The sequence below is a fragment of the Oncorhynchus gorbuscha genome, linkage group LG01 (assembly GCF_021184085.1).
Source record: "Oncorhynchus gorbuscha isolate QuinsamMale2020 ecotype Even-year linkage group LG01, OgorEven_v1.0, whole genome shotgun sequence".
NCBI classification, from domain to species: domain Eukaryota; kingdom Metazoa; phylum Chordata; class Actinopteri; order Salmoniformes; family Salmonidae; genus Oncorhynchus; species Oncorhynchus gorbuscha.
Window position 1 is genome coordinate 55,237,114 of NC_060173.1, and position 22,038 is coordinate 55,259,151.

Here is a 22,038-nt window from a genome sequence, read left to right on the forward strand (position 1 = left end):
ATGAACTCACCTGCTGCTTTTTATAGTGCTAATACACCTGACTAGTGTGTCTACAATTAAGCAAACGAGTGTTTGCACACCTGATAACTGTGCTGAACCAATAGGTTGGAGGGTGTGGTAATCTGACAGTCAGTGCTTTGGTATTGCAAGGATGTGACTTCATGATAGATTTTTGTGTGTAATGTATGTTAAGTGTGTTTAATGTTTTGCAAATCACTGTGTGTAGAGTTTTGCAACAAGTGTGAGGTTGACAATGTGCTTATAGTTGTGCAAATATGGGCTGATGTTTTGCTTCTTGAGTGTAAGGTTTTGCTAATAGTGTACTACTTTTAATTTTAGTGTGTAATCAATCCAAAAAAACTGTAATGCCACTTTGGTTATAACCATGTATGTCTCTATGTATCCCTGTTAAGGGGGGTTGGTTAATTGTTTCTGCAACACATGCTCACAACAGTGCACATGGGCACATCATACCATCTCCAAAGTATTTTACTAAATAAATACATTTGTTTGTGTGTGTGTGTGTGTGTGTGTGTGTGTGTGTGTGTGTGTGTGTGTGTGTGTGTGTGTGTGTGTGTGTGTGTGTGTGTGTGTGTGTGTGTGTGTGTGTGTGTGTGTGTGTGTGTGTGTGTGTGTGTGTGTGTGTGTGTGTGTGTGTGTGTGTGTGTGTGTGAGAGTGTGCTTGTGAACGTACTCCATGTTCAGAAGGCTCTTGAGCTGAATCGAATGCATTTGTTAATGGAAGGAAGTGCGTCATTGTTGCTCTGTGCTCCTAATAAGTGTTTACTTCCAGACCAGCGTTTCTTTCAATCAAGTACACTTCAGACTTATTTATGTTTTTATACAGGGAACATTTTGTCAAAAGCAATGAAGTGCATTCATTCTCTCCATTTCTGCCACAGGTCTTCGCTTCCAGAGCTTGTTTCACCTCATTACTGATCTCAGTGCTGCGGTTTGTCTCACTGGGAGGCACATCCGCATGACTCATTATAGTCGACTTGGGAAATTATTGTTAATAATGAGTTGATGTCTTGCATTAACTGCAACATGTTAAAAGGGAATTACTCACGTCAGAGGTTATTTTTTAATCCAGCTGATGTTAGTGGGTTTGCATTGATTTGAGAAAGACAATGTTTTTAAAACCCTTTACATGTTTGCTGTACTTAACTTTTCCTGTTCCTCTATTGTGGGAAAAGATGTGATTTTTCTTACCAAGTTTTTATTTACTTTGACCTTCTTACAATATGGTTTTCTTTACTTTTCCCTCAGCCAACATATTGGCTATGTCACAACAATGTATTTAATGTTCAGTTTGTATGCTCCAGAAATGGTCAGTGTCATTGCTGTGATCCATCATCAAGTACACTTTAGACATGGGTCCTTACAGCAAACATTCACATAAAAAATATATGAGTTGCAATACTCAATCAGCTTTGCTCTGCGCAAAGTACATGACAAAATATGTACTTTTCACCAAAACATCTGAAATGGTACAAAATGTCCTAAAATCTTTGTTTTACTGCAATATATCTACTAGTACTAATCCAAACTCACAATGGGGTAGGCCTATGCATGTCTTTTTTTAGGGGGAGAAAGATTTAAAAAAATATGTACCTTTATTTAACTAGGCAAGTAAGTTAAGAACAAATTCATATTTTTAATGACGGCCTAGGAACAGTGGGTTAACTGCCTTGTTCAGGGGCAGAACGACAGACCTTGTCAGACCTTGTCAGCTCAGGGATTTGAACTTGAAACCTTTCCGGTTACTAGTCCAACTCTCTAACCACTAGGCTTCCCTGCCGTCCAATATGGTGTGCTTGTCTTTTGTTGAGTCTGAGACTTTTCATTTTCTCTTTCATTTAACTATCTATTTATATATTCCCTTCTTCTCTAATCTCCCAGGCAGGTAGGCCTGATATCTCTGGCATGAATTCTTTGACAGGGCCGAGTACTTTGGAGCCTTGATAATGCTCATCTGGTGTCTGCCTGCCATGGCTGGCTTAAGGGAACTGTACTGTGAGGATCAGAACCCTCTGATCTCTCCCCTTCCATTTTCATATCACAACCCCAAGCTTTATTCACCTATACATGTTTTTAGTAGATTTTCATAACAATTAACAGCTGATGTTACACCAACGAGAGCAAGCGGTCCCTTCCTTCTCCATGTCATCCGGGGGGTGATTATGTTATGATGAAATGATAGGGGAGTTTGTACCTCTTCTGCATAAGCAGTTTGGAGGCAAACTGTGTCAAGGTGAAGGAAATAACATTTTGAATCCCCCAAAAAAACTGTTAATCCAAAAGTGGTGCATTTTCAAAACTTTCCAGCTGAGCTGTTTCACAGAAGCCTTGACGGGAAATGGAAATAAATTATTTCAATTCTAATTATTGTTTAGAATTTTGCATTATTTTAAAAACTGTCCAGTAAAGTTGTTTCTTATTGTATCGTTCAGTGATGGTAAACAGATAAAAATCAATCAATATGTTAAAAAGTAGAAATGGGAATCACCTTGTTTATTGTTCATAGTCAATTCAACTAGTGCTGGCAGTTTGAAAATAGCCATTAATGTGCTTTGTTTGTATGTATGAGGCTCACTGAGTATGGTGGGCTAATGGGGTACTTTTGTTGCGCGCGCGCGCGCGCACACACACGCACTCACTCCATACTCTTCTGCTCATGACAATTTCAAAATGTCAAAGACGTAAACAAGTGAAGTTCAAATTAAAATATTTTATTGTAATGAAGCCCTCAGAATTGACTTTTTTTTCTCCTTCATTTCAGTAGATGCTCTTATACAGAGAAACTTAACAGTAGTGAGTGCATACATTTTTTTGTATCGGTCCCCCATGGGAATTGAATCCACAACTCTGTCATTGCAAGTGCTATGCTCTACCAACTGAGCCACACGGGTTCCCTTAGTGTGCCACAAAAGGTAAAGGTTTCACTATTGAGAGCGATATGAGCATTCATATAAGGGGACCGATTTGTGATATAAGGTATACAATAAGTTAGGATGCAATGAATAAAGGATTTCCATTTCCAACCATATGTTAGTGGGTTAACCATATCAGAAGATTTTGCCATAAGCATGGAAGTAAACTAGATTGCGCCATGAATAAAAACTATTCCCATCACAATACACAATCACTAACTGGAAGTATCAGACATGACTTTAAAATGTTAATTCCATCAGAAAATGTAATTGATTAACACATACCAACAATATGAATATTTTACATGAATAAAATAAAATAACATCATAACCGTACAAAGGTTATCATCTCGGTTCTGAATGCCATTCTGGGTTAGGGAATGACACATTTGGTGTGTTCTGTCTATTCTCGGAACAGATTGTGTGAAATGTCTTAGTTAATAATGGGACAGGGCTTCTAGGGGGAGGGACCTATAGTTATTCAGATTAAAGACACTTGCTATAACTACTGACAGAGACAAGGTCAAAACTGACACTAGAGAGAGAGAGAGAGAGAGAGAGAGAGAGAGAGAGAGAGAGAGAGAGAGAGAGAGAGAGAGAGAGAGAGAGAGAGAGAGAGAGAGAGAGAGAGAGAGAGAGAGAGAGAGAGAGAGAGTCAGAGTGAGACGACAACTGAGATAGAGGGAGTAAAAGGCAGACAGTAATAAAAAGGTGTGTATATGAAGAATAGAGACACTTGCTTTATCTCGTGGCAAAGAGGAAGTTGAAGCTGCTACAGAAAGGGAGATACAGAAAGGAGAGAGAGGAAGATTGAGAGGCAGAGGTTGTGAGTGGAGAAGAGAGTGCAAAGCAGAGGAAAGGAGGAGAGTGAGAGAGAGGGTATAGGAAGCACAGAGCGTGGAGCAGGTTCTTTGCAGGCACAGCCTTTACTGTCAGCCCCAGCAGAAATGCCCAACTTTGCCGGTACCTGGAAAATGAAGAGCAGTGAGAATTTTGACGAACTTCTCAAAGCCCTCGGTAAGCCCCTTCTTGACGTTTTGTCTCTCTCATCCCTCTCTTTTTTTTTCGCCCGTTCTTTTTTCAATAGCCTGCACAGTGCATCCCTGCGTGAGCTTTATCCATCATGTGCATTTAAAAAAAAACATTTGTATTTTCCTTGGGCATTGCTTCACTTCCAACAATATGCTATTGTCTTATCTCATCTAAACGAGGAGGGAGGGAGAGCATACAAGCAAGCTGTAGCGGGAAAGCATTCAGCTACAGGAGATGTCAATTATATAGACATGGGTATTGTTATAGCCGGGGTCCGGCTGCATGTGCATGGGAACAACATTACTCATGTATTAGCGTTTAAGTAGGGCATGCGTTAGCAGTGTCAGTGGAGGTCTTCATGGAATTCTCTCCTCTTCTGCTTTTTGTGTTTTTTTTTCTCTCACTTTCTCTTTTTCCTTGCTGATCATTGTGATGGTTTAGAATTGGACCAGTTTATCTGGGTCATTCATTTGTGTGGCTGGGTCTTTCTGTGTCTGGACTGTAAGTACTATGCTGCTCAAGCAATGAGACCACACTGGTCATATTTTGGTTTTGGGTGAGAATATTCCATATGTGGCTGTTTGGTTTTCTTTGTCGCTCAGAGGCTAGCTTTGAGTTGTGAGCACATTTACATTTACATTTAAGTCATTTAGCAGACGCTCTTATTAAACAGTTTAACAGTTAGTAACCCGACGGGTGCGTGTCATCAAATTGGCTCAGGGGGCCTATTAAATTATTAACAGAATCATGTTACGGTACTATATTTCCAGGTACAAATTCAGTTCAAACCAGAAAAAGTATCAATCTATAACTTGAAAACTGCCCAACCCTTTTCTATTCATGAATTGTAAATAAATTACCTGAATTGAAAGGAAATTGATCCCCTTGTTCTGGACCTGTATGAGTCCCTCAGCTTAACTAAGTTTGTTTAATATGCAAGCTGCAGTTTACTGACCTTGCTTAGCCTCCACCAAACAGATCCTGTGAACCACTCCGAGATTTGATTACATTTTCCTTGTGAGATATCTACCAACCCAACACAGCACAGTTCAGCTATGACCCATTGGGGACCATTCTTCGTGGTTATGATTGTATGGTTCAGAGAGATTGCATGCACTCTGTCTGTTCTGCGTTTCGTTCAGTCGTGCCCACAATCTCTTAAGGATCGGACCCTTTTTTTTTCCACCTAAAATTATATGCCCAAATCTAACTGCCTGTAGCTCAGGACCTGAAGCAAGGATATGCATATTCTTGATACCATTTGAAAGAAAACACTTTGAAGTTTGTGGAAATGTGAAATGAATGTAGGAGAGTATAACTCATCTGTTAGATCTGGTAAAAGATAATATAAAGGAAAAAACATGTGTTGTCTTTTTTTTGTTCCATCATCTTTGAAATGCAAGAGAGAGTCCATTACATCACTTTGGAGTCTAGGCACAATTTACATTTTGGCCACTAAATGGCAGCAGTGTAAGTGAAAAGTGTTAGACTGATCCAATGAAACATTGCATTACTGTTCAAAATGTTGTATCAGTATGTCAAATCGGAGGGCCTGTGCTCCGGACCTCTGGCAGTCTCTATGGGGGTGCTACAGGGTTCAATTCTCGGGCCGACTCTTCTCTGTATACATCAATGATGTCGCTCTCGCTGCTGGTGATTCTTTGATTCACCTCTATGCAGACAACACCATTCTGTATACCTCTGGCCCTTTGTTGGACACTGTGTTAACTAACTTCCAGATGAGCTTCAATGCCATACAACTCTCCTTCCGTGGCCTCCAACTGCTCTTAAATGCAAGTAAAACTAAATGCATGCTGTTCAACCGATCGCTGCATGCACTTGGCCGCCCATCTAGCATCACTACTCTGGACGGCTCTGACATAGAATATGTGGACAACTACAAATACCTAGGTGTCTGGTTAAACTGTAAACTCTCCTTCCAGACTCATATTAAACATCTCCAATCAAAAATCAAATGCAGAATCCGCTTCCTATTTCGCAACAAAACATCCTTCACTCATGCTGACAAACATACCCTTGTAAAACTGACCATCCTAACGATCCTCGACTTCGGCGATGTCATTTACAAAATATCCTCCAATACCCTACTCCATAAATTGGATGCAGTCTATCACAGTGCCATCCGTTTTGTCACCAAAGCCCCATATACTACCCACCACTGCGACCTGTATGCTCTCGTTGGCTGGCCCTCGCTTCATACTCGTCGCCAAACCCACTGGCTCCAGGTCATCTACAAGTCTCTGCTAGGTAAAGCCCCGCCTTATCTCAACTCACTGGTCACCATAGCAGCACCCACCCGTAGCACGCGCTCGAGCAGGTATATCTCACTGGTCACACCCAAAGCCAATTATTCATTTGGCCGCCTCTCCTTCCAGTTCTCTGCTGCCAATGACTGGAACGAACTGCAAAAATCTCTGAAGCTGGAGACTCTTACCTCCCTCACTAGCTTTAAGCACCAGCTGTCAGAGCAGCTCACAGATCACTGCACCTGTACATAGCTCATCTGTAAATAGCCCATCCAATCTACCTCATCCCCATACTGTATTTATTTATTTATCTTGCTCCTTTGCACCCCGGTATCTCAACTTGCACATTCAGGGCAGACACAGCAGGGGTTCAAACTGTAGAACCCAGGTCCTACATAAAAATGGATTTCATCAATCAAAATTATGCTAAATTTTATCTCTGGGACCCTCAGGATGACAAATCAGAGCAAGATTACTGAATGTACATTATCTAACTTCAGAGATGAATGCATCAAACCAGTTGCCGTGATAAAAGGTTTTTGTTGTTGTGCACTCTCCTCAAACAATAGAATGGTATTTTTTCACTGTAAATTTCACTTAGCTCCTTTAAATTGGACAGTACAGTTAGATTAACATGAATTTAAGCTTACTGTCCATATAAGACATGTCTATGTCCTGGGAAATGTTCTCCTTACTTACAACATCATGCTAATCACATTAGCGCACGTTAGCTCAACCATCCGGTGGGGGGGGGGACACTGATCCCGTAGAGGTTAACCACAAGTGCCCCTGCAGATCATTAATTTCCTTTTGCATAAGTGCCTGGTTAACTGAGAGCCGTGCATCAGCCTAATGTGGATTCCGACGCGGCTCTGCCTGTTTCTATCAATGTCCCTTTAATCATCTGTTAACTCGGAGGGAGAGGGTACACGGTGGACCATGATGCCGGTTTCTTCACCATGGCAGCACGGAACATGCAGTGCTGTGTGCAGTTTAGTGCTATGACCTGATGTTAGCTAAATCAGATCTGGCCCTGTCACACAACAAGTGTTGTTTTTTCCCCTCGGGGCAATCAGGCCAAATACTTAATCTCTTGCGCAGACTGGAGTGCCAATAATTCCTCCGATTTCTCAAGTTTTCAGATTTGTTACCACAGAGCACTTACCAGAAGAACAATGCTCTACTATTATGGTTTATCACTTTTAATTGGTGTCTGTTGAAGAAAGGCTATTCCTCATTGAGTTGGCCTATCATGTTTTTAAAAAATAAGGAAATATACATGATTAAGTAGACAAGAGAAGAGAAAGTCCATAAAGAGTGAGAGAGAGGTAGGGCAGTGTGGGATGGTGAGAGAGGGGTCAGGTCGAGGACTGTTTTGGGGTAAATCTGGTCCAGACGGATCTAGGCGGTGGGGGGTGTCTGTCTGTCTGAATCAGGCCTAACTCCCTCCTCCTACCCTTCCATTCCCTTCTCCCTCCCTGGTCTCTGCTGTGCCCATCCAGGCGTGAATGCCATGCTGAGGAAGGTGGCTGGGGCTGCTGCCTCCAAGCCTCACGTGGAGATCCGTCAGGACGGGGAGCAGTTCTACATCAAGACATCCACCACCGTCCGCACCACCGAGATCAACTTCCACATTGGCCAGGAGTTCGACGAGGAGACGGTGGATGGCAGGAAATGCAAGGTAATGTGGGAAGGGTATCCTCCATTGTGCAGTACATGTCGCATCTTAATAAGTATAATGCACACTGATTTAAAAGCAATTATATGACATGAAGTCAGTCATAAAGAAGTATTCAACAGATTTTGGCAAATTACACATAATATGCCCATATTTATTTTTCTACTTGTTAGATAAACACTGTTATTAGGGCACCTTCTCGTTCAGTCCAACGGCTTACTTGACTACATCTAACACACTAAATATGAAAATACTGGCAGAGAACTGTGATCACATTGCCAGATTCTGGCAATCTAATACACTGTGCTAATTGTGGGATTGAAAGGCTCTTCACTGGAATCTTGCCTGCAGATTTCCTATATATTCAAACATTTATTTCCGAAAACAGTTATACAAAAGTATACAGAACACCTGCTCTTTCCATGACATAGACAGACCAGGTGGATCCAGGTGAAAGCTATGATCCTTTATTGATGTCACTTGTTAAATCCACTTCCATCAGTGTACAGTCATGGTCAAAAGTTTTGAGAATGACACAAATATTAATTTTCACAAAGTTTTCTGCTTCAGTGTCTTTAGATATTTTTGTCAGATGTTACTATGGACTACTGAAGTATAATTACAAGCATTTCATAAGCGTCAAAGGTTTTTATTGACAATTACTTGAAGTTGATGAAAAGAGTCAATATTTGCAGTGTTGACCCTTCTTTTTCAAGACCTCTGCAATCCGCCCTGGCATGCTGTCAATGACCTTCTGGGCCACATCCTGACTGATGGCAGCCCATTCTTGCATAATCAATGCTTGGAGTTTGTCAGAATTTGTGGGTTTTTGTTTGTCCACCAGCCTCTTGAGGATTGACCACAAGTTCTCAATGGGATTAAGGTCTGTGGAGTTTCCTGGCCATGGACCCAAAATATCGATGTTATGTTCCCCGAGCCACTTAGTTATCACTTTTGCCTTATGGCAAAGTGCTCCATCATGCTGGAAAAGGCATTGTTTGTCACCAAACTGTTCCTGGATGGCTGGGAGAAGTTGCTCTCTGAGAATGTGTTGGTACCATTTTTTATTCATGGCTGTGTTCTTCGGAGAAATTGTGAGTGAGCCCACTCCCTTGGCTGAGAAGCAACCCCACACATGAATGGTCTCAGGATGCTTTACTGTTGGCATGACACAGGACTGATGGTAGCGCTCACCTTGTCTTCGCCGGACAAGCTTTTTTCCGGATGCCCCAAAAAATCAGAAAGGGGATTCATCAGAGAAAATGACTTTACCCCAGTCCTCAGCAGTCCATTCCCTGTACCCTTTTCAGAATATCAGCCTGTCCCTGATGTTTTTCCTGGAGAGAAGTGCACTCACACCTGCCTGCTACCATTCCTGAGCAAGCTCTGTACTGGTGATGCCCCGATCCCGCAGATGAATCAACTTTAGGAGACGGTCCTGACACTTGCTGGACTTTATTGGGCGCCCTGAAGCCTTCTTCACAACAATTGAACCGCTCTCCTTAAAATTAATAATGATCCGATATGGTTGATTTAGGTGCAATCTTACTGGCAGCAATATCCTTGCCTGTGAAGCCCTTTTTGAGCAAAGCAATGATGACGGCACGTGTTTCCTTACAGGTAACCATGATTGACAGAGGAAGAACAATTATTCCAAGCATTGCCCTAGTTTTGTAGCTTCCAGTCTGTTATTCAAACTCAATCAGCATGACAGAGTGATCTCCAGCCTTGTCCTCGTCAACACTCACACCTGTGTTAATGAGAGAATCACTGACATGATGTCAGTTGGTCCTTTTGTGGCAAGGCTGAAATGCAGTGGAAATGTTTTTCGGGATTCAGTTCACTTGCATGGCAAATAGGGACTTTGCAAATCATTGCAATTCATTTGACCACCCTTCATAACATTCTGGAGTATATGCAAATTGCCATCATACAAACTGAGGCAGCAGACTTTGTGAAAATTAATATTTGTGTCATTCTCAAAACTTTTGGCCACGACTAGATGAAGGGGAGGAGACAGGTTAAAGAAGGATTTTTAAGTCATGGATTGTGTATGTGTGCCATTCAAATCAAATCAAATTTTATTGTCACCTACACATGTTAGCAGATGTTAATTCGAGTGTAGTGAAATGCTTGTGCCTCTAGTATCGACCATGCAGTAAGTAATTTAACCTAACAATTTCACAAAAACTACATTATACACACAAGTGTAAAGGAATGAATAAGAATATGTACATAAAAATATATGAATGAGCGAAGGCCGAACGGCATAGGCAAGATGCAGTAGTTGGTATAGAGTACAGTATGTACATATGAGATGAGTAATGTAGGGTATGTAAACATTATATAAAGTGGCATTGTTTAAAGTGGCTGGTGATACATTTATTACATCAATTTTTCATTATTAAAGTGGCTAGAAGTTAGTCAGTATGTTGGCAGCAGCCCCTCAATGTTAGTGATGGCTGATGGCCTTGAGATATAAGCTGTTTTTCAGTCTCTCGGTCCCCGCTTTGATGCACCTGTACTGACCTCGCCTTCTGGATGATAGCAGGGTGAACAGGCAGTGGCTCGGTGGTTGTTGTCCTTGATGATCTTTTTGGCCTTCCTGTGACATTGGGTGGTGTAGGTGTCCTGGAGGGCAGGTAGTTTGCCCCCGGTGATACGTTGTGTAGACCTCACTACCCTCTGGAGAGCCTTACGGTTGTGGGAGGAGCAGTTTCCGTACCAGGTGGTGATACAGCCCGACAGGATGCTCTCGATTGTGCATCTGTAAAAGTTTGGGAGTATTTTTGGTGACAAGACGAATTTCTTCAGCCTCCTGAGGTTGAAGAGGCGCTGCTGCGCCTTCTTCACGAAGCTGTCTGTGTGGGTGGACCAATTCAGTTTGTCTGTGATGTGTATGCCGAGAAAATTTAAACTTTCCACCTTCTCCACTACTGTCCCGTCAATGTGGATAGGGTGCTTCTCCCTCTGCTGTTTCCTGAAGTCCACGATCCACCATCTCCTTTGTTTTGTTGACATTGAGTGTGAGGTTATTTTCCTGACACCACACTCTGAGGGCCCTCACCTCCTCCCTGAAGGCCGTCTTGTCGTTGTTGGTAATCAAGCCTACCACTGTAGCGTTGTCTGCAAACTTGATGATTGAGTTGGAGGTGTGCATGACTACTCACTCATGGGTGAACAACAGGGAGTACAGGAGAGGGCAGAGAATGCACCCTTGTGGGGCCCCAGTGTTGAGGATCAGCGGGGTGGAGCTGTTACCTATCAGGAAGTCCAGGACCCAGTCGCACAGGGCGGGGTCGAGACCCAGGGTAATGACGAGTTTGGAGGGTACTATGGTGTTAAATGCTGAGCTGTAGTCGATGAACAGCATTCTTACATAGGTATTCCTCTTGTCTAGACGGGTTAAGGCAGTGTGCAGTGTGATTGCGTCGTCTGTGGACCTATTGGGGCGGTAAGAAAATTGGAGTGGGTTTAGGATGTCAGGTAGGGTGGAGGTGATATGGTCCTTGACTAGTCTCTCAAAGCACTTCATGATGACGGAAGTGAGTGCTATGGGGCGATAGTCATTTAGCTCAGTTACCTTCGCTTTCTTGGGAACTATGGTGGCCCTTTTAAAGCATGTGGGAACAGCAGACTGGGATAAGAATTTATTGAATAAGTCCGTAAACACACCAGCCAGCTGATTTGCGCATGGTCTGAGGATGCCATCTGGGCCGGCAGCCTTGCGTGGGTGAATGGGCAAGACAAAATATCTAAGTGCCTTTGAACAGGGTATGGTAGGTAGTAGGTGCCAGGCGCACCGGTTTGTGTCAAGAACTGCAACTCTGCAATGTTTTTCACACTCAACAGTTTCCTGTGTTTATTGTAATCAAAAGGAGAGACCTTTACATTTCTTCAAAACAAGTCAACTTTATTATTTAATTACTGCAGTAATGGAGCTGGTCGGTAACCACCCCTGGAGGTGATCACTGAGAACTCAACGAGTGGATTTGAGCCACATCATTTTATAGCAAAGTCCATCCTCCTGGAGGTTCATGACAAACAATCTCAAAACCAAACACAGGCCACCCAACTCCGAGTTTGGTGCCAGAAGCTCAAAGCACAATCAGACTTGGGAGAGGAGTGTTGATTGTGTTGGGGATTACCAAATTAGGGTGGTAGGTAGGTCGGGGGGAGAGGGAGTTACTGTACATTTGGAAATGGGGAAATTTGGCTTTCAGTGATGGGATGGATTTGTGTTGGCAAAATATGGGGGTTGAGCATTGGGTAGGGTGGCAGAGCTACAGGGACTGGGAAACGTGTGCTCTGGGGTTCCCTAAGTGTCACGATCGTCGTAATGAGCGGATCAAGGCACAGCGTGATTGAAGTTCCACATCTTCATTACGGTGAAACTTTAAACAAAAACAATAAACCAATAACGAAACGTGAAAGTAGTGGTGCACATGTACAAACACAAAACAATATCCCACAAACACAGGTTGGAAAATGGCTACCTAAATATGATCCCCAATTAGAGGCAACGATTACCAGCTGCCTCTAATTGGGAACCATACAAAACCAACATAGAAATATTGAGCTAGAACACCTCCAATTCACGCTCTGATGGTCAGGGCATGACAGTACCCCCCCCCCAAAGGTGTGGACTCCGGCCGCAAAACCAGGGCATGGGGGGGATGATAAATAAGACTGGTTGAAAGTGTGTGTGTGTGTGTGTGTGTGTGTATCTGTGATTGTGACAAGGCTTTTAGGGTTTTCTTATTTCCTTTTGAGTAGCGTTTCCATGAAAAATATACATTAATATGGCTGACTTATCAATATCACGTTGACGTCCGAGAAAGTGGATTAGAGCACTGACATATATGAGATAGATGGGGCCTCTCTCCAAGCTTTGGCCCTTCGGGGAATTCTTAAGCTGTTGTTTGGAATGGGCAGCTCACGATGCCACGTCAGCGCAGATAAACTGTGACTCAGCCATATTCAATGAATACAAGGTACTACACCAGTCCCCGTTTATAGGCTGCTTTTCCACTAGGGTCGTTGCATGTCATTTCAGCAAGCCATGACATTCACCATCTCAGATTGTTCTGAAATCATTTTTGCAGTTTTAAACAGATAAGTTTAGCATTCCTGCAGGCTTTTTTTATTTATATAATTTGATCTCTGAGAAATTAAGCTAATTGATTGCACCCAAATTGGACATTTAAATTGATAGGTTTCATCAAATATTTTTTTACCCCTTTTTCTCCCCAATTTCGTGATATCTAATTGGTGGTTACAGTTTTGTGCCTCTTGACACACTGCTCGCACCAGCGTGTCTGAGGAAACATTGTACAGCTGGCGACCGAAGTCAACTTGCAGGCACCCGGCCTGCCAGAGGGAGCACTAGAGCGCGATGGGACAATGAAACCTCGGGCTGCCAAACCCTCCCCAAACCCGGATGACGCTGGGCCAATTGGGCGCCGCATCATGGATCTTCCGAACACGGCCGGCAGCCTGAGATCCAACCCCGGTCTGTAGTGACGTCTCAAGCACTGTGATGCAATGCCTTAGACCACTGCGCCTTTCGGGAGGTCCACAAAAAGCCACCGCCCACGCTAAGAACCCAATTCTGAATTTTCTTATCCACTGTCCACACTCAGTTTTACCCATATCAGATGTGCACATTCACACTGTAGCCTCTGAAGTTGCACACAGATGCAATGCTCATTTCCTGGCATTGTTACTTAACATTTTGGGTTGGATGTCATGGTAACGCCAGGTCACGTGCAAAAAAGCCACATCAGAGCAAACATCAAAATTGTATCAGGTTTGAGATCCACATACTGTGCTTTCGGAAAGCATTCAGACGCCTTCCCCTTTTCCACAATTTGTTACATTATAGCCTTATTCTAAAATTAATTAAATAAAATGTTTTCCCTCATCAATCTACACAAAATACCCCATAACGAGAAAGTGAAAACAGGTTTTTATAAATGTTTGCAAAAAAACCCATAAATAACTTATTTACGAAATAACTTATTTACATAAGTATTCAGAACCTTTGCTATAAGACTCGAAATTGACATCAGGTGCATCCTGTTTCCATTGATCATCCTTGAGATGTTTCTACAACTTGATTGGAGTTCACCTGTGGTAAATCCCATTGATTAATCATGATTTGGAAAGGCACACTCCTGTCTATATAAGGTCCTATAGTTGACAGTGTATGTCAGAGCAAAAACCAAGCCATGGGGTCGAAGGAATAGCTCTGAGAGGATTGTGTCAAAGCACAGATCTGGGGGAGAAGGGCCTTGGTCATGGAGGTAACCAAGAACCTTATGGTCACTATGATAGAGCTCCAGAGTTCTTCTGGGGATATGGGAGAACCTTCCAGAAGGACAACCATCTGCAGCACTCCACCAATCGGCCTTTATGGTAGAGTGGCCAGACGGAAGCCACTCCTCAGTAAAAGGCACATAACAGCCCACTTAGATTTTGCCAAAAGGCACTTAAAAGGACTCTGACCATGAGAAACAAGATCTGATCTGAAGAATCCAAGATTGAACTCTAAGGCGTGAATGGCAAGCATCACGTCTGGAGGAAACCTGGCACCTTCCTTACGGTGAAGCATGGTGGTGGCAGCATCATGCAGTGGGGATGGTTTTCAGCGGCAGGGACAGGGAGAGCAGTCAGGATTGAGGGAAAGATGAACGGAGCAAAGTATAGAGAGATCCTTGATGAAAACCTGCTCCAGAGCGCTCAGGACCTCAGACTGGGGCAAAGGTTCACCTTCCAACAGGACAATCATCCTAAGCACACAGCCAAGACAACATTGGAGTGACTTTGGGACAAGTCTCTGAATGTCCTTGAGTGGCACAGCCAAAGCCCGGATTTGAACCCCATCTAACATCTCTGGACAGACCTGAAAATAGCTGTGCAGCGACGCTCCCCATCCAATCTGACAGAGCTTGAGAGGATCTGCAGCGAGGAATGGGAGAAACTCCCCAAATACAGGTGTGCCAAGCTTGTAGCATCATACCCAAGAAGACCCGAGGCTGTAATCGCTGCCAAAGGTGCTTCAACACAGTACTGAGTAAAAGGTCTGAATACTTACTGTATGTAAATGAGATATTTCCGTTTTTTATTTTGAATACATTTGCAAAAGAAAGTGTGTAGATTGATGATGGGGGAAAAAATTGAATCCATTTTAGAATAAGGCTGTAAAGTAACTAAATGTGAAAAAAAGTGTGAAAAAAGTAAAGGGGTCTGAATACTTTCTGAATGCACTGTATGGATGTGGTATATAAAAAAAGATCAGATTCCATGTGTGTTTTTTTCTTTTTTTGCACATTAGGGAAAATATCAATTGGTATCAGATATGGAAATAATCTGCAATTTATAATTTTGCGTCCCCTTGATATTTTAAGTAGAAAATGTGCTCCAATATTGTATTTAAAAAACAAAAACCTGTTATATTAAATAAAGTGCCCTTTAATATAGACCACATAGACAATTCAATAAATTAAATTTATGTTAATACACACCTAAATTGCTAAAGTGCCAAAAATCAGCCCTCACCATGACTTCTAGGAAGATTTTAACCCACCATCATTATAGAGGCCTAGTTACGCAATTTCTGAAGATTTTAATGTATTTCATGTGATTGATTCACGTGATCCCTCATTTCATGGTAAACCCTGGTATGTGAACTGAACTCTCATTTTAATATGGTTAAACTATTCCTTTTAAAATTATTTTTGCAAAAAAAACATTGAACATATAATACTCAAATCATAGTGTAAAAGCAGGTGAGCTGGTCCTACTATTTTTTGGCCATTTGCTGGTGTTTTGTGGTGGAAAACTGAGCACAACACGTCAACCCTGTTACCTATAGATATATAGGCTAAAAATGTTCAACAATGAAAATACATTTGTGAAGCTTGCATTCAATTGCCCCTCCCTCCCTCAACCCTGTTACTTTCATGGCACTTTATTGACATTTACTATAGACATTTCGTTTACCCTTTGAAATGGGAAAACATGCTTTTTATGAAGTTGAACATGTGCTCTTTATGACAGAATGTTACAATGAGGTGAAATGAAGTTGTTTTTGACCAAGTTATACTACCCAAAATATACTCTACTCGTGGAACGACCCAGATCTGAATTGGACTGCATGTGTAAACGCATCCTAATAAGCTCACCCTCAAGTACACAAAACAGACTTTTCTACTTAATTTGAATCAATCACATAAATTGTCCTATTGAAGAACACTGCCATGATCAATTCTGAATGAAATAAATGTTTATTTTAATATGAACATTTTAAAAATGTAAATGCCGAAAACCCCAGAGCAATAATAATCCATCTGCTATTGTTTGAACCAAGTCATATCAGTTAACCTCTTGCATTTAGGGGCATGTGAAGAACACGGATCTTCAATTCTTGAGTTAGTCATTTTAAATGTGATTAAGTTAGGTCAAAGTACTTACCAGCAATCACATGTTATAGCAACATTGATCTTGAATCATATATTTTGGTATGTTAGATCAGAGACCGCTTACGTCACCAGTTTCAGATCAGGCTATAGGATGATTTTACAAAGAGCTGGTAACAGTCGCACAAGTATACATCTCTAGGACACGAACATATTCCTCTTAAAATAAATAAAATAGAATCCCCCCCAAAAATACCACAAAAATGTCTAGACAAATGGTATTCTGGTGGCAAGATAATTGCAAATGGAAAGAGGAAAACATGCATCATTGCGCAGAGAGCTTTTATGTCAATAAAATCACTGCTCATAACTGTAAGGGGAAAAATAATCTTACTGCGGAAAATAAATCTTACTTTTGTGAAAAACACAAAATAGAAATGCCAACATTGTATCGTCATGATATGAATACATCTTACTCAATTTCTAGACTGACTGAAACAGGAATCTGTAACTCATTGGTTTGAGCATCAGGTTATGGCACCGGGTTTTTAATTACTTTATTTCACCATTTTTTAACGAGTCAGTTAAGAATAAATTCTTATTTTCAATGATGGCTTGGGAACAGTGGGTTGACTGCCTTGCTCAGGGGCAGAAGAACAGATTGTTACCGTGTCAGCTCAGAGATTTGATCTTGCAACCTTTTGGTTACGAGTCCAACTCTCTAACCACTAGGAACCCCCCCCCCCCCGGGTTCCATAGCCTGTGCCGGATATTTTACAGTTCAGTGTTGGATCGTAAGAGACAGAAAGGCCCCTTACAGTCTGTGCCCTCAGGCATGGTGGACAGACCCATACATCTCTTTGGCTGCCATCTCTAGGCCATCTTGTACCTCCAGATCCCCATCGGTTATGTCTGGGTATTTATGTGTAGAGTCTATGGAAATGGCTCATGTCTGTCAGGTATCATATGACCGATCCCTCCATTCTTTTGATTTAAAGTATTTTCTGACTGTTCGTGAGGTTTGAGGATCACTTTTTTTTAAAGGCTCTGCTCCCATCCTCGATACAAGTATTTCCCAGGTATATTTCCTTGGTCGGCTTCCACTTAGCGTCATATTAGGCACAGTCCCCAATTAGACACCGTACTGGCTGGGCTTGTGGCAGGGTCCCGAGCCCTGGGCCTGGCCCAGGTTGGGGGGTTTAAAGGGATTACACTAATCTACCCAAGGCAAACAGGCGAGGGCTGTTTCACACTGGCACAAGGTTAAAAGCGCTCTCTAATCGGGGGATTGGAGGGGATCAAGAGAGCCCTTCTCACTTACAGGGGCATCTCATTTCTGCCGGCAGGGAGAAAGTGATAAGGAACATTCAGCGCTGAGAGTCACCCCACAGGGAAGGGGGCTGGATCAAAGTTTTAGTCAGGAGTCACAGTGACCCTCCCCAAAAAGTGATAATGAGACTGAGAGAAACCTGACTGACGTTGACAAGCAAATTTCACCAACGCAAAGCTCTTCAACGTCAAAGTGGCCATCGCTGCTGTAGAAAGTTGAAAAGGAGAAGCTACAGCTGTGCATATGTGCTTACCACGATTAACTCACTCTGCTTGTCAGCGACCACACTTATTTTTTATACCGAACCTTGGTGCAACCATTATGGTCTCTCCTGTAGACCGACACCAAGAGGAGAGCGCTGCACTTCACGACAGACGACTTTGACAAATCAAGTCTTTTAGCCTGGCTGGTTGCTATAGAGACAGACTTTTAGAATTACTCACCTGCCACAGGGTACACTACGTGCCGGGGGTTCAGGGAGATCGATTAAGATGCCGTGCAAAGACTGCTGTCATAGTTCCTTCCCGTCGTTTGAGAAGACGGTCCATCAAGATGACAAAAAGGTGATTCTTATTGACATTACAGTCCCTTCAGAAACTATTCATACCCCTTGACTAGTTCTACATTTTGTTGTGCTACAGCCTGAATTCAAAATGGATTACAATTTTTTTTCACCCATCTACACACAATACTCCATAATGACAAAGAGAAAACAAATTTGTTTAAAATGAAATGCAGAAATATCTCATTTATATGTGTATTCAGAAGCCTAAGTCAATACTTTGTAGAAGCACCTTTCTGGGTAAGTATCTAAGAGCTTTCCACACCTGGATTGTGCAACATTTGCCCATTATTATTAAACACATTTTTCAAGCTCTATCAAATTGGTTGATTCTTGCTAGACAACCATTTTCAGGTCTTACCATAGATTTTCAAGTAGATTTAAGTCAAAACTGTATCTTGACCACTCAGGAACAATCACTGTCTTCTTGGTAAGCAACTCCAGTGTAGATTTGGCCTTGTGTTTTAAGTTATTGTCCTGCTGAAATGTGAATCAATCTCCCAGTGTCTGGTGGAAAGCAGACAATCAGGTTTTCCTCTAGGATTTTGGGTGTGCTTAGCTCCATTCCATTTCTTAACGATTACAAGTATACCGAGTATACCGATAACATAATGCAGCAACCACTATTCTTGAATATATGGCAAGTGATACTCAGTAATATGCTTTATTGGCATTGCCCCAATATTTGCTTTTAATATTTTTTTACCCATCTACCAATAGGTGACCTTCTTTGCAAGGCATTGGAAAACCTCTCTCGTCTTTGTGGTTGAATCTGTGATTGAAATTCACTGTATGTGTAGGGTACAGAGATTTGGTTGTCATTAAAAAATCATGTTAAACACTATTACTGTACACCGAGTGAGTCCATGTAACTTTTTATGTGAGAGGTTATGCAAGTTTTTACTCCTGAACTGATTTAGGCATGCCATAACAAAGGGGTTGAATACTTATTAACACAAGACATTTCAGCTTTTCATTAATTTAAATTTGTAAAAAATACATTTAAAAAAGATAGATAAAAGTATATATATATACACACTACTGTTCAAAAGTTTGGGATCACTTAGAAATGTCCTCGTTTTTGAAAGAAAATCCTTTTTTTTGTCCACTAAAATAACATCAAATTGATCCGAAAAACAGTGTAGACATTGTTAATGTTGTAATTGACTATTGTAGCTGGAAATGGCAGATTTTTTTATGGAATATCTACATAGGCGTACAGAGGCCCTGTAACGTTTCTCCTCATCATCTGAGGAGGAGTAGGAAGGATCGAACCAATATGCAGCATGGTACGTGTCCATGTTGATATTTATTAACGCTGAACACAAAAACAAAATAACAAGGAGAACGAACGAAAATGAAACAGTTCTGCCTGGTGCAGACACAGAGACAGAAAACAATCACCCACTCAAGTGGGAAAAACAGGCTGCCTAAGTATGGTTCTCAATCAGAGACAACGATTGCCAGCTGCCTCTGATTGGGAACCATACCAGACCAAACACATAGAAATGGAAAACATAGAACACAAAACAGAATGCCCAGCCCAACTCACACCCTGACCAACCTAAAACAGAGACATAAAAAATGAACTAAGGTCAGGACGTGACAGGCCCATTGTCAGCAACCATTACTCCTGTGTTCCAATGGCACATTGTGTTAGCTAATCCAAGTTTATAATTTTAAAAGGCTAATTGATCAGTAGAAAACCCTTTTGCAATTCTGTTAGCACAACTGAAAACGTGTTGTTCTTATTAAAGAAGCAATCAAACTGGCCTCCTTTAGACTAGTTGAGTATCTGGAGCATCAGCATTTGTGGGTTCGATTACATGCTCAAAATGGCCATAAACAAAGCACTTTCTTCTGAAACTCGTCAGTCTATTTGTGTTCTGAGAAATTAAGGCTATTCCATGCGAGAAATTGCGAAGAAACTGAAGCTCTCAGAGCACTGTGTACTACTCCCTTCACTGAACAGCACAAACTGTCTCTAACCAGAATAGAAAGAGGACTGAGAGGCCAATGTGCACAACTGAGCAAGAGGACAAGTACATTAGAGTGTCTAGTTTGAGAAACTATTCTACTATGTAAAAAATAGTAAAAATAAAGAAAAACTCTTGAATGAGTAGGTGTTCCAAAACTTTTAACCGGTAGTGTATATATACAGTGGGCTCCAAAATTACTGGCACCCCTGACTGGCAATGGACAAACAATACTTTAAAAAATAAACAATATAACTGTAGAGAAACTCAAAATACCAACATGTTAAATACTATTATTTATTAATGTTTCAAATGGAACCCACCAAAATCATTTATTGATTTAATTATAAATCAATCTCCTCCAAATCAAGGTTTCACAATTAATGGCAGCCTTAAAGATTATTGAAAATAACATCTACCAAATTTAAACCAAGAATTAAATTCAATTTATTTAAGTTTGTAAGTCTTAAAGAACTATATTGAGCCATTACATCCCTTACTGTTTCACTAGGGTAAAAAAATAAAATAGGTAACACCCTTTGTCATCCAACACCATGAAGAAAACAAAAGAACTGGCAGGTTACAAGAAGAGCCACAGACGATTGAATATACCACTGAGCACTGTCAGGGAAATTATTAAAACATTCAAAAGATATGGATCAGTTGAAAACCACATGGGTAGAGGACACAAATGCATTTTGCCTTTCAGGATAGGGAGGAGGATGGTGAGAGAAGCAACAAAATCCCCAAGAATCACCGTGAAAGAATTGCAGGCCTTGGTGGCGCATTGGGGTCACCAGGTTTCAAAAAGCCCCAGCAGATGCCACCTCCACAAACGCAGGCTCTTTGGAATGGTTGCCAGAAGAAAGCCCTTTCTGACCCACAGACGCAAGCGCTTGGAGTTTGCCAAAAGTCATTGAATTTATGACTGGAAGAAGTTGCTCTGGTCAGATGAGACCAAAATGTAACGTTTTGGTCAGATACAGCATCGGCATGTTTGGCGTCGAAACAGAGATGCATACAAGGAGAGGCACCTCATACACACAGTGTAATATGTCAGTGATGTTTTGGGGCTGTTTTAATTCCAGAGGTCCAGGGGCACTGGTTAAGATTCACAGCATAATGAATGCCACCAACTATCAGGCAATTTTGGCTGACAATCTGGTTGCCTCTGCCAGAAGTCTGGGACTTGGCCGTGGGTGCACTTTCCAACAAGACAATGACCCAAAACATACCTCAAGATCCACACAGAAATGATTCTGTGACAACTAAATCAATGTTCTGCCATGGCCATCTCAGTCGCAGGACCTCAAGCCAATCGAAAACCTGTGGGCTGAGTGGAAGAGGGCAGTTGATAAGAGCAAACCCAAGAATGTGAAGGATCTTGAAAGGATCTGCATAGAGGACTGGTCCAAAATCCCTCCAAATATGTTCCTTAACCTTGTCAAACATTACAGGAAAAGACTCCATGCTGTTATCCTTGCCAGAGGTGGTTGATGAGAAGTGAGGAGTGCCAATAATGATGAAACCTTGATTTTGGTGAAATGTATTTTGAATTAAATAATTATGATTTTGGTTGGTTCCATTGAAACAGTAATAAAGTACAGTATTTCTCACATATTTGTGTTTTGAGTATATTGTTTATATATATATATATTTTAAGTATTGTGCCAGTAATTTTGGAGCCCACGGTCTATATATATTTCAACTTTGCCATTTTGGGGTATTGTGTGTAGGCCAGTGACAATTTAATCTATTTTAAATTCAGTCTGTAAAACAATCAAATGTGGAAAAAGTCAAGGGGTGTGAATACTTTCTGAAGGCACTGTATAAGGAGATC

At 41.6% G+C, this 22,038-nt stretch overlaps 1 protein-coding gene across 1 annotated transcript in view; it reads left to right on the forward strand.

Annotated features, from left to right (window-relative positions):
* Positions 1-3,567: 3,567 nt before the first annotated feature.
* Positions 3,568-22,038, forward strand: part of crabp1a (cellular retinoic acid binding protein 1a) — a 29,988-nt gene continuing 11,517 nt past the window's right edge. The window contains exons 1-2 of the mRNA XM_046357282.1: positions 3,568-3,950; positions 7,735-7,913. Coding sequence (XP_046213238.1) covers positions 3,881-3,950; positions 7,735-7,913 — 249 coding nt within the window. The 5' untranslated portion in view covers positions 3,568-3,880. The remainder of the gene's footprint in view (positions 3,951-7,734; positions 7,914-22,038) is intronic.